The sequence below is a fragment of the Monodon monoceros genome, unplaced genomic scaffold, assembly GCF_005190385.1.
Source record: "Monodon monoceros isolate NGI ecotype Baffin Bay Population unplaced genomic scaffold, NGI_Narwhal_1 Super_Scaffold_11, whole genome shotgun sequence".
Taxonomy (NCBI): domain Eukaryota; kingdom Metazoa; phylum Chordata; class Mammalia; order Artiodactyla; family Monodontidae; genus Monodon; species Monodon monoceros.
Genome location: NW_021703767.1, coordinates 73,887,544 through 73,900,893, shown reverse-complemented (window position 1 = coordinate 73,900,893; position 13,350 = coordinate 73,887,544). Strand labels below are relative to the sequence as shown.

The window sequence follows — 13,350 nt, the reverse complement described above, 5'->3', positions numbered from 1 at the left end:
ACTATATGGTAAAAGGGTAGACTATATATACTACTTTATTTAGGAATTTTGATAATAGGTCTAACCTTAGTTGGATAAAAATTACCTGTAGGCATGCATCCCCTTTGTCAGTCCTGCACTATGCTTTTCATAAATTGACGTACAAGAAACACCTTCATCCAGTCCCCTAAATAAATCCAAAGTTTTTACTTTAAACAAAGTTTAAAATATCCAAATTTCTCAATGCCTCATTTTTCTATATTCCTGGTTTTAAAGTGTGACTTCCTTACAAATAGAAACCCCTAACAAAAACTGAGATATGGATGACAATTTTTAAATCTCCAATTCCTAAGATAAAACAATAATGAGAGGTCTAAGTCTCAAATGTGGCAACTTCTAAATTATCCAACGTGTCACATAATAAGATGGCTCTCAATACTCAAGCTTATGTAACAATATTATTATCCTTTAAGTCTGTGCCAAAGTTGTAAGAGCTAATAATTAATAAAATTAAAGTATGACTAACTCAAGAATTCCAAACTAAAGATGAAAAAGTTTTTACTTTTTATCTAGTTTTCCCTCTTCAATTTTTAAGCTTCACTCTAAGAAGTCCTACTCATTTTTCTTTCTACAAAAGCATCAATCTAAATCCTTCCCTCATCTAATACATACTGAGAAGAGAAGTGCTGAATCTGTATGAGTCACAGGCAATGTCTAAAATCTGTAACAATTAAAACTGGGATTCAATTAGCATATCTACTTTCCACCACAAATGTCTTAATTATGCTTATTTTAACTGAGATGCTATTCAGAAAAACTCTAAAGAGAATATAACACATCATTTAACTCCAATCCTTTTCTACTTTTTTCGGATAGAAAAACCAAGCCCCATGATTAGCTGTTATCACTGGGATAAGTTTAAATTCTACAAGTTGGTGTGGTTGGCAAAGGCTACACAGCAAATATGTTTGACTCTTTTTTCCCACTGAGATTGATTACTTCTCCAAAGGTAGCAGGGATCAGCTCCAAGTCAAAATTTTTTTAAAAAACAAAATGACAGTTTATAGGCAGTGTTCTATAAAGAAATCAATGGTTCTTAACTAGGAATGGTCTTCAGAAGTGGGCATGTGGAACTGCCCTGCTCCATTCCAGAATATACCAATTCTTTAGTGTCTGAGGAACAAAATCCAGGCATGAACATTTTAAATGTTCACAAGGTGATTCTTTTTTTATTGCTAATATTAAGAATTCCTTTGCCACTCTCAAGCAACAATACTTAACGAGTGTTTATAATAATCACTTTAACAGCAATAAAAATAGAATCCTAGTTAATTTAGTACTTATATCATTTGAAGCCTCCACAAAAAATAAATTTTAAAGGATTATTCCAATATGTCCTACCCAAGGCTTAACTTGTTTGATGATGTCCCATCTTTATCCACATATTAAAGTGAAATTTATGTTTGTCTATCACTCCATCCCTCAAGTACAAGTGGATGGAACTGTCAGGAAATTGAGAGGTGATAATTCAGATACTCTGACAGGCTAAAAGGTACACTCGAAATTCACTTTGAGGTGAACCCTCAAAAAGAAAAAGAACTGAAAGACTAAAAGGTATACTCAGGGCTTCCCTGGTGGCGCAGTGGTTGAGAGTCCACCTGCCAATGCAGGGGACACGGGTTCGTGCCCCGGTCCAGGAAGATCCCACATGCCGAGGAGCGGCTGGGCCCATGAGCCATGGCCGCGGAGCCTGTGCGTCCGGAGCCTGTGCTCCGCAACGGGAAAGGCCACAACAGTGAGAGGCCCACGTACCACAAAAATATAAATAAATAAATAAATAAATAAATAAAGGTATACTCGAAATTCACTTTAGATGAATCCTCAAAAAGAAAAGGACTCAGACTGGATTTTGGGAGCATACTGCTTCTAACTTTTATGTAAGTTTTGCCAAGGTACAAGTTGCAGATAGGATTTATTCTAAAATGGTTAGTAAGTATTCAAATAACACCAAGGAGTTATTAATGAACAACTGAATGAAAGTTATGTAACAAAAACCTCTTCAATTTTATGTAACACTAAAATGAATTCTTTTCTAGCTAAAACATTATCAAGATACTCATAATCCAAACAAAAGAAAAGTACGTACTTTAAGAAAACAAAATTGTGAAGGGTATCATTCCAGAAGTATTTTACACTATGGTGGGTGAAATAACGAATCTGTAGAACATACATAAAGGTTACATCAAAAAGCATTATTATCACTTGTTAACAATTAAGTTTACTAACACAAATTTAGCATATAATGTAACAACTATTAAAATTAAAGCAATCACATGTGACATGTAATCTATTTCTTCTAGTAAATAACTAAACTGTTATATACAGTGATAAATAGGCATTTTATATGCATAAAATCTCAAACAAAAAAACTGCAAGTACAAAATTATAGACTATCCGTAATAGTATAAAATGTAACAATTCTGGTTCTTAAAGGAACTTTGAGACTAAGATCACAATACCTGTTGTGATTGAGACTGTGAATATTTATTCATCTCAAGCCTATTCTCTTCAGCCAGATTTTCAGTTAAGTGAACTGCATGGCCATTCGAAACCTTATTAGCCATAGATTTGGGGCTTGAAAATGGGGGAGTTTCCAGAGAAAGAAAGCGAATTTTTGCACAAAACCACATTCTGAATTCATCCTTAGAAGAGAAAGGAATAAGGATAAAGAGTCAATTATGCATATTACATAACCATATATATTTGGTTTCCATTCTTTACACGATATATTATTTACTTATCTCTAATTGAGAAAGTCTCACTTTCCACTCACTAAATGTTAAACCATTTCGAAATACGAAGATGCATAAATTCAAACATGAAGTGCTTTCAACTGCTCACCATTTTGTATGTCATACTTCACTGAGAGGATCTCATAAAAGATCATAATTTCTTAATTTATCCAACTATATACTGAGACTAGATATTAAAGCCTCTCATAAAATGCTTCCAATTAGGATTTTAAAACAAATCCTAGGGTGCAACAGCATCGCACAGTAGAAGAGATCTGGGATACAGTCCTGTCAAGAGACCTTGATAGACCAACCACTGATCCAATCTCTCAGTGCATCAAGAACTATAAAAAAGGGTAGATGTGATCATTTTTAAGATTCCTTTAAACTCTAATCACTGGGATAATAGTCACTTCAAACACAGATGCTTTAGAAATACTAGGATTAGTATTCCTCATTGTATCCTAGCAGTGATGTTCTCTTCGTATTTTATTTTGAATACACACAAAGACATTATTTTACTCTTCAAATAATCAGCTACAAGTAAACACGTGGACTTACAGTAGTCCTCAGCAGCACCACTTCACAGTCTTTAACTGCAGCTCTAATACAGGTTGCCTTTACCCGCCACTCGGGCATCCAATAGAGGAGCAGGAGAAGAAAGCCGCCAGTACACACCACTCCGAGAGAAACTATGGCAAGCTTCCAGCGACACAAATTATAGCCATAAATCTCCTGCATGGACATAGTGATTACACATCAAGTGACATGAGAGGTAAATTTCAAAGTCAGAACCCTATCTTTCCCCTCACATACCACCAACAAAGACTTGAGTTTTATTAAGCTGACTTTAAACATTTTTTATAAATGGAAAATTAGAAATTTTGCATTTGGGATATATTTAAGCATTAGCTAATGTAACTTCTTAAATTATCAAATGAAAAAACATATCTCTTTCCTCTAAGTTTTAACAGTTCACAAGTGAAACAGGAACTATACTGGAACCAGAGGTGTTACATAATCCCAACTCAAAAACACAGTCAGAAAGACGACAGCACACTGATTTAGCTGTTGTTTTATTGTATTTTAGTTTAGCAGTTCTTTAAATATACTTTTCTACTTCCCTAGAAATATAAATTCTTCACACTTTATAAGTATATTATAAAAGCTGGTTACCATTTCATCTTCTTGACCCTGGTTGATAGTCTTTCTTTCTTCTTTGTCCATATCTACAGTGGTTGGAAAGGTCTTGTGCTTCAGAACAATTGAAGATAACTGAGGGAAAGAGGAACAAATATTAGAACATTATCTTGTATCTTGGTAGTCTATATCTGATACTAACTTCATACTACCAGATTTCTTGTTTTGATACAAGTTTAACTGATATTTAAGTAGTCATTAAAGTGCTGATTCTCATGACATTTTCAATGGTGTGCCAGTTCTTGAAACTGCCTGGCTTACTACTATCACAAAACTTGGCATATTTCATTAATTAATTTATACTAGCACTAGCCTTGCTACAAAGCCATTTAAATTCTGAGAGAAACTATTTGTACAGACTCTTCCGTTTTCATTCCCCAGACTCATCTACTGAGCACCTATCACATGTATGGCAATTGCTGGGTTAATCTCTAAGGCAGGTGTACCTCTATTGGAGACCACTCAACTGACTATGTCATTCTGATGCCAAGTCCACTGAGCAATCTTATTGTTCCTGACTACCCATAATGCTTGTGTAGGAAAAAATTCATTGAGCCCACTGACAAAAATCTTTTTCCTGTATTAAAAAACATATTAAATTCAAATATTAGACATTCAGCCACACATTAAAGAGAGTTGCAAAATGTAAAACAATGCCAGTTTTCTCGTTTTTTTTTTTTTTTTTTTTTGCTTCTGGAAAATATATATATTTTTGGAAAATATGTTACTTAACATGTAGTATCATAACTGTTCTATTAAATTAATATTCTTAAAGATCTATAAAACTAATGTGGCGATAACACATAAACAAAAGCTCCTTAGGGTTCACAACAGTTTTCAAGAATGTAAAAGGGTCTGAGCCCTGAGCCCAAAGAGTTTGAGAGCCACTGCTTTAGACTAGGCTGATCTCTGCAGAACACAGTGGGAATATTACCTCCCTCATTCCAGATGCCATACCTCCACTCATCTATATGGTGTATAGCACAAGTCTGACACATGGTAGGCACTCAAAGAATACTTGCTGAATGAATGATCTGATAAAGAATTTGTGCTAAGACAGCAATAGCCACATGTAATGTTTACATGATATGAATTAATAGCAAAGTAAAACCAACTGCAGGATTTCAAGTTAATCCCCCCGCCATAAGACTACTGAAATCTCCTGATTTATGTCATCAACAAAATGACCAATAAAAAATACTGATGCCTCCTGAATGGGCAAAGTTTCTCTACTTTCTGGTAGCCCTGAAGACGGGGTTAGGGCTAGGTAGAGTCAGGGCTTTCCACAGAAATAAAATGCAAGAGTTTAATTACAAACACACACATACACACACAATATATTGGACTCAGTGCCATCTTGGAAAAGAAGCCTCAGAGATATCTTGTTTCTCAGAGGAAAACAAGACACATTATCATACAAAACCTTTTAGGCAATTTAGTAACAATTTCTTCTCAGTCTAGGGTGCTGTTAGAGCCCTGAAAAGTACAGTGCCAGAGTCATCCCACCATTGTAAGACTGTTCCATCAAACCAATACAACTTGAGGCAGCAGTTATTCTCAAGGGCTATACACCTGCTGCTACAGACTTTGGGGGAGAATTAGCAAGTCCAACCTCTTTCCCTGTAGAAAAGATCAGCTGTTGTTGCCTGAACCTGTAAGGTTTAGCCCAATCCTGCAAGGTTTCAAATGTGCACATGCCTACCTTCAAAGGGTAATAAGGCAAAGGAACTCTGCCCTGACACTGTCCCCACTAAAGATTCCAGTCTGGGGTTCTTAACCTTTAATCCGTGGTTCTTCCTTCAGCTCTGGACTGGGTCTCAGGATCATCACTCAGGATTTACCAGTCATTTTTAACAATCAAAACATATAATTCTGATCCCCATTTCCCACCACCACCTAAAATATGTTTCTCGAGGGGAAGAACCTCTTCAAATTCTTAAGTGAAGAGACTTCTGCTTCCAACCAAGACTAGCCCTCCTAACTAAAACAACAAAATGAATAAAATATATAAAACTATATAGTCTTCAAGGAACTGGACGTCAATGAAAGAAACTGATACAAAAATGGGTGAGCTCTACAATTGTCCCAGTTTACAAACTGAATAATTTACAGGATGCAAAAAAAAAAAAAAAATGTAGGACAGGAAACCCAGGGGGAGCCCAGCAATCTTCCTGAGTTGAAGAGATGAAGCTGGGAGTCTGGGGAGGCACCAAAGTGACTGGGTTTGCAGGGCAGATTACCAGAGAAGAGGTATGTACAGAGAAGGAACACTGAAAATCTGCAAAGTGGTCCCTTCTCAAGTCTTCAGCTGAATACTGATCAGCACTTGTGTGTGAGGAAACTACCAAGACCAGGGGAAAATCCACCCAAAAGGTTTAAGGGGAAAAATGTATCAGGGCTCACACAGGGCTGGGAAGAGTACCTGTTCCCACCAATCAGTGGGAAAACCTCATTAGCTGCATGAAATCAGGCGGAGTACTCAGAGGGTTTTGCTTCAGTAGTGGGTTCAAATTACCCTGAAACTAAAAGCTACTCTGATCCTGCCTAACAAAACTTTTAAGACTTGAAAGAATAAAATTGTTTCCAAGTAACTTAACTGCTTCACAGAACACAGTCCAAGGAGATTTATAGGAATACAAAATATCCAATTACAATGTCTGATATCCAATTAAAACTTAACAGGCTTGGGCTTCCCTGGTGGCGCAGTGGTTGAGAGTCCGCCTGCCGATGCAGGGGACACGGGTTCGTGCCCCGGTCCGGGAAGATCCCATGTGCCGCGGAGCGGTTGGGCACGTGAGCCATGGCTGCTGAGCCTGTGCGTCCAGAGCCTGTGCTCCGCAACGGGAGAGGCCACAACAGTGAGAGGCCCACGTACCGCAAAAAAATAAATAAATAAATGAAAATAAAAAAACTTAACAGGCTTGCAAAGAAGCAAGAAAATATGACCCACAATGAGAAAAATCAAAGGACAGAAGAGGACCTAGAACTGACAGAGATAATAGAACTGGTAGACAAGGACATTAAAATAACTGCAAAGGAGCTCTGCCCTGACACCGTCCCCCCACTATAGTTCATATGTTCAAAAAGCAACTATAGTTCATATGTTCAAAAAGCAAGAGGAAAGACTGATCATGTGAAGCAGAGACATGAAAAATATAAAAAAGAACCAAATCAAACATAAAATAAAAAGTACAATGTCTGACATGAAAAACACACTAGATGGGATTAACAGCAGATTCGATATTACACAAAAATAATCAATGAACTTGAAGACATAGTAACAGAAATATCCAAAATGAAAAATGGAGAGAAAAAAGACTAGAGGGGAAAAGAAGCTAACATAACAGCATCAGTAAGCTGTGTGACAATCTCAAGCACCCTGATATACATGTAAGGCAGGAGGGAACAAAAAATATGTAATTCTATAATGGCCCCAAAATTTCCAGATTAGATGAAAAAAGTCCAACTAACACTAACCAAAGAACATAAGAAATTAAACCAAGGCATATCATCATCAAAACCCATGATGAAAAATGGGATATATATATATATATATATATACACACACACACACACACACGTATATATATACATGTATATATATATGTGTGTATATGTGTATATATATGTGTGTGTATATATATATGTGTGTATATATATATCTTGAAAGAAGCCAGAGAAAAAAGACATGTCACATACAAAGGAAAATAAATAAAAATGACATTAAATTTCTTGCTAAAAACAATGCAGGTGAAAAGACAGCAGGGCAACATCTCTGAAGTACTGAGAAAAAGAAACTATTCTGAGAATTCTATACCCAGCAAAAATATCTTCCCAAATCAAAGGTGAAATAAAAGTCTTTTTCAGATACAAAAGCTGGGAAAAATTCACCAGCAGTGAACCTACACTATTTAAAAAAAAAAAAATTGTAAGAGAATTCCTCAGATGGGGGGAAAAAAGATAACCAATGGTAATAAGGATCTCCACAAAGGATTGATGAGCACCAGAAATGGTAACTAAGTGGGTAACTATACACAGCAAAAGCACAAAGAACATGGAGAAATGAAAGTACACTCTTACAATGCTCTTAAGAAAGTAGAAAAAGAACAGCAAGTTATACCCAGTGTAGGCACTTAAGGGAAAGACTAAAACTCAGAGAAGAAATAAATGAAATTTTAAAAAACAGAAAAATGAAAAAAAATCAATGAAACCAAAATCTGGTTCTTTGACATTAATAAAATTGATCATTTCTAGTTAAACTCAAAGGGGGGGGTACAAATTATCAATATCAGGAATAGAACAGGAGACATTGCTATAGATTATGCAGATATCAGAAGGATAATCAAGGAACCAACAAACAACTTTATACAAACAAACCAACTTTTCTGCAGGTCTGAACTTACTTCCCAATAAAAAAACTTAAAAAAAAAAATCTTTATCAGTCAGGGGATGGCTGTGAGTTGATAACTGCTAAAGCTGACTTAAAAGCTGAGTGATGGAAAAAAATTAAAATTAAAAAAAGAAAAAAAAGGCTGAGTGATGGTCCATGAGAGTTCATTATACTCATCTTTCTACTCTTTAATATGTATAAATTGTCCATAATGGAAAAGTTTTCTTAAATAAATAAAAGCCATCCATTTGCTAAAATATGGCACAAATGAACTTATCTATGAAACAGATTCAGAGACATAGTGAATGGACTTGTGGTTGCCAAGGGGGAGAGGGTGTGCGGGAGGGATGGATTGGGAGTTTGGGATTAGCAGATGCAAACTATCATATATAGAATGGATAAACAAGGTCCTACTGTATAGCACAGGGAACTATATTCAATATCCTGTGATAAACCAAAATGGAAAAAATATGAAAATGAATGTGTGTGTGTATATATATATATATACACACACACACAATTGAATCACTTTGTTATACAGCAGAAATTAACCCAACACTGTAAATCAATATACTTGAATTAAAAAAAAAAATTCACCCATCTGAAGTGAAAATAAAAGAAAATTTTCAGAGGATAGTCGTTCCTGGCACAAAGGGATATGAATCTTGAGGACTCTGAGTCCTAAATCTACTGACTCAACCTATTATGTTCAGGTATTATCCATAAACTCTTACCCCTGGGTTTTGAATCTAACTCTTCTTCACTCTTGTCTTTCATCCATTGCCTAGAAATATAGACGTACTTCCCCACTTCTGTAAATTCTAAGTTTTCAATGTAGAATATATTTGCAGATAAATAAGCATGCTTTTCATAATTTTAGAAAAAGAACTATCATTAAAATTCAATGTTTTCCTTAATTCCATATGCTCATAACTATTTAAAATCTTTTCCCCAAATATCTCTTGACAGAGTTCAAATTAGTCCAAGATAACTATATTTTCATCTCATCTTCTACAGGTAAAAACTGACCACAGCAAAAAAAATACTCAAATTATTTTTAAATGAGCCATTACACATGGTGCACTGCCTACAACAATCTACGTTCATACTTTTCTAAATACAATTCTTGACTGTATTATCTCACTACTCTTTTTATAAGTGTTATTTCTCCGAAATTTAACTTACTTTTTGAGGCAAAGTTCTACTTTTTAAGGCAAAGTTCTTAAGTCTTACCAAACTTTACCAAAGATGCAATGTTAAAAATAATTTAAGTAATTCAAATTAAAAGTTGCTCTAAAAGTCACCAATTATTATTCTCTATAAACATATTATACTTCATAGGAAATTACTAAGAATTCACTCATCACATAAACTTTTAGTAAAACCCAGTGAGACAACTGCAACAGCTTACATTTAAAACATATAAATATCATAAATGTATAAATTTTAAAAACATGTACATATATAGAAAGCCCTTAACATTTTTATGACATCATGAAGATAAAAATCTATATAACATATTTCAAAATATATTACTTATCAAGATGAAAATACATATTAAATACTATTCTACCATTTACCCAATTAGATATTTAAAACATTAATATCAAACTTCTAAAATCCATTTAACTTACAGAAGTATAACTCCCGGTGGTTTGCTTGAGGGCATGTGCTTTTTAATCAAGTCAATTTCTAGATCATAAAAAACAAAGAAATTTTTCTTACCAATAGCACTGTATCATCATTCTTTCCAACTGTTGATATTAGCAGAGCTTTCAAAAGCCGGCTCTTAATAACAAAAATAAAATGAAACTAAGCATAAAAATCCATTCAAATGACAATTTTCTGCCACATACTTGTTTGGGTTCTTTTTGAACTGTTTTCAAAGTGACTAAGACATTAAAATTTAGGATTTTTTAATGCTCCAATTTTAAATGGGTTTTCAGAAGACATACCTTCTGCCATCTGACTGTCACTGCAGAGCTCCTATTACGTGAATAAATCATATCTAGCTAGCATACTGAAGTCCCAATTCCACGGTGCATGACTGAGCCTTGATGTTATCTAAATAGCAAGCATCTTATAGGCTATTGTGCTTAACCAAACCCTTCCTTGCATTTACAATGAACCTGATTTTTTTGTGTGAGTAAAAACAGCAGCACAGGACAAAGTGAAGCTATCAGGAATAAATCACACAAAATCTAATGCTAATTTTTGTGAAAGTTAACTCATTTTTTCATATTATGTAATTACTAAGAACCATTTAAGGCACAGTCTGAAACCTAGGGTTAAGAGTCAGATCTCATTTCCTAAAACAAGATGAGCTGGCCTTAACAAGCATAGAATCCCCACACCTAAGGCATCTTTGCTTCAAACCTGAGTTTCGCATGAGCTGTAACAATATTATAGTATTATATGTGGAGGGTTTTCTTTGAGGATACTCAATGTATGTGCTTAGATTTCCAAAGCAGGTAATTTTATGAGGTGAATTAGGGAATGAATGATCTGCCACTCAAGTAAAACCTCAAGCAAATTCTGAATAAATATTTTTAATTTAATTTTTTACTTCTGTTGGTATTTGCCAATTTCAGGGAAACTGAAGTTAAAAAAATAAAATTAGGGCTTCCCTGGTGGCGCAGTGGTTGAGAGTCCCCCTGCCAATGCAGGGGACACGGGTTCATGCCCCGGTCCGGGAAGATCCCACATGCCGCGGAGCGGCTAGGCCTGTGAGCCGTGGCTGCTGAGCCTGCGCGTCCGGAGCCTGTGCTCCGCAACGGGAGAGGCCGCAACAGTGAGAGGCCCGCGTACCACACACACAAAAAAAATTAAATTAAAAATGTACTATTCAGTATTTGCAAAACTAAATAAGTATTAAAAATTCTCAAATGATATTTTTTATAAGTTTGGAACATGTACTTCTTAAGTTTTAAAAATTAAAACTGCACTAAAATTTTTGGGCCACCTTGTATTGTTGAAAAACAAAATGAATCATCCCACTTTATTTTGTAGTTCTAGGTTTTTTCCTGAGAATTAAACATACCTATACATGTTAAATAAAGATTTGATAAACACACCTTTCAGAACCACAAAACAAAGGGTGTTTCAAAGATTCTGAAGTATAAACAGCAAAGCCAGCATTCCGTATTATTTCATCAATATTTCAATCAATATTATTTCATTGTCAAATTTGTAGCATCCACAGCAATTAAGATGACTTTCTGCAATTCAAAAGCGTTCTACCTTTACAACTGAAATATGCCCTATTAATATAAAATCCTAACTCCACTCACTGTCCAACCTTAATTTTAGTATCTATACAAATATTTGTGTAAAAAGAATGACAAAATCTCAATCTCCCAACAACAGTAACCAAATTGTGACAACTTTATGAGGGCAAAACTTAACACTTCAAGTCAGCTCCTAACAATAAGAATGACATAATATAATTTAATGAATACATGGAAATTTTACGAGGATACCAGCTAAATCTTAACAAAGCTCTACTCAATACCCACTTTATCACTTCCCATCTTGAACTTTCTCTTATAATACATGCTTTTGTTTCTGTGTTTAGGCTTAAGGAAGACCATTGTATCCAATATACACCAAACTAAAACTGTATTTACATTTGTAAAATGCAGTCTTTGTAAAATTATTTTTTTTGTAAGTTATAAAACAATGTGATAGCTGTAACAAAATAAGTTATAATTAGGAAAGATAATGCAATTTTCTGTCTTAGGGTCAATTCAAGAGCATTAAGAGTCATAACCTACCCTGCACTATAACATACATGCATACATTTTTATCACTTTTATTATATACGCTATTTAAAGAAAGAAATCAACCCATTTATTCAGAGAAACCCCATGTGGTAAGACTATTATTAGACAAAATAATGGCTTTGACTATTACAGTCAATTGTATAGTATTTAATCAGTAAAAACTGGGAGAAGGTACCTTTGGACTGACAAATGGTATCTATGCTTTATTCTCATTATTAAAAAAAGGAAATGAGTAAAATATATAATTTATATACAGCATAATTAAGTTTGCATAATTAAGTTTGTCTACTTAATATGAATGAGAGATTTTTTTCATTTATTCAAGTTACTTTGAACTTAAAACTTTTGTACTTCCCCTTAAACCTTCCTCATGTATGTGACTTTCTAAAACTCCATACTCAAGGACTGAGAGTTATGAAAGTATTATAATTGCTAGATTGATTTCAAAATCTTACCATCTATTATGAAAAATGCTACAGCAGACAACTGAACGCAGTAGAAAGGCTCACTATGATAAGACCAGTCCTAAAGAGTGAATATTCAAAACTGGCAGAACCAAAAAGGCCTCAAAAGAAAACTGGCACCCACCCCTAAGACAACCAAAGGATGAATATATCTGTAAATTGGTGACGTAACTATCAGGGGTAACAGTGTGTCAGGATGGGAATGAGGGAGACTTTCATGCTCTTTGAATGCTTTCACCACCTATGTGCAATAATATTTTTAAATAGTTAAAGAAAGAAAGGAAAGGAAGAAGACTGAGCATATGTACAGAATTCTAATTCTACCACACGTGGCAAACTGTGGGCCTGAACTTGTAGGACCCTCCAGATGGTCTCTATCAGACCATTCCACTCTCTTTGCCTGGATGCACTCTTATTGTTATTTTACCCCAGACAAGGTACAAGTACCATTTTGAAGGCTCCTTTAACAAGCATATTTCAAGAAAGCTACAGTTAGCTATTTTTATTTTTCTGTCTCTTCCATATTTTGGCTCCACTGAGGAAAAGTACTAGCCAGTGATACAGCATAAGCAACAGCAAATTCTAAATTATTTTATCAAACTAATTCAACTATAAGTATTAAGTGAGCATATATGACATATTCACTACTATATTAGGAACAGTAGGAGATATACAACTTTATCCCAAAATACAAAAAAAAAAACAAAAACAAATGAAAAGAGTACACAACTCAAGAATCAGCT

General features: G+C 34.7%; 1 protein-coding gene across 7 annotated transcripts in view; it reads right to left on the bottom strand.

Moving 5' to 3' along the window:
• The window catches only part of ATP13A3 (ATPase 13A3), an 82,052-nt gene that overhangs the window by 52,735 nt on the left and 15,967 nt on the right, over positions 1 to 13,350 (bottom strand). For 4 of the 7 annotated variants that reach the window (XM_029214381.1, XM_029214385.1, XM_029214386.1 and 1 more), the window contains exons 3-8: positions 9,996 to 10,053; positions 3,948 to 4,046; positions 3,333 to 3,506; positions 2,499 to 2,681; positions 2,126 to 2,196; positions 86 to 166 (exon numbers count right to left, since the gene is read on the bottom strand). In XM_029214381.1, the coding sequence (XP_029070214.1) occupies positions 86 to 166; positions 2,126 to 2,196; positions 2,499 to 2,681; positions 3,333 to 3,506; positions 3,948 to 3,998 (560 nt within the window). In that variant the 5' untranslated portion in view covers positions 3,999 to 4,046; positions 9,996 to 10,053. Of the gene's footprint in view, positions 1 to 85; positions 167 to 2,125; positions 2,197 to 2,498; positions 2,682 to 3,332; positions 3,507 to 3,947; positions 4,047 to 9,995; positions 10,054 to 10,086; positions 10,150 to 10,316; positions 10,335 to 13,350 lie in introns of those variants that run through there. The other 3 variants (XM_029214384.1, XM_029214383.1, XM_029214382.1) reach the window with 3 other exon arrangements.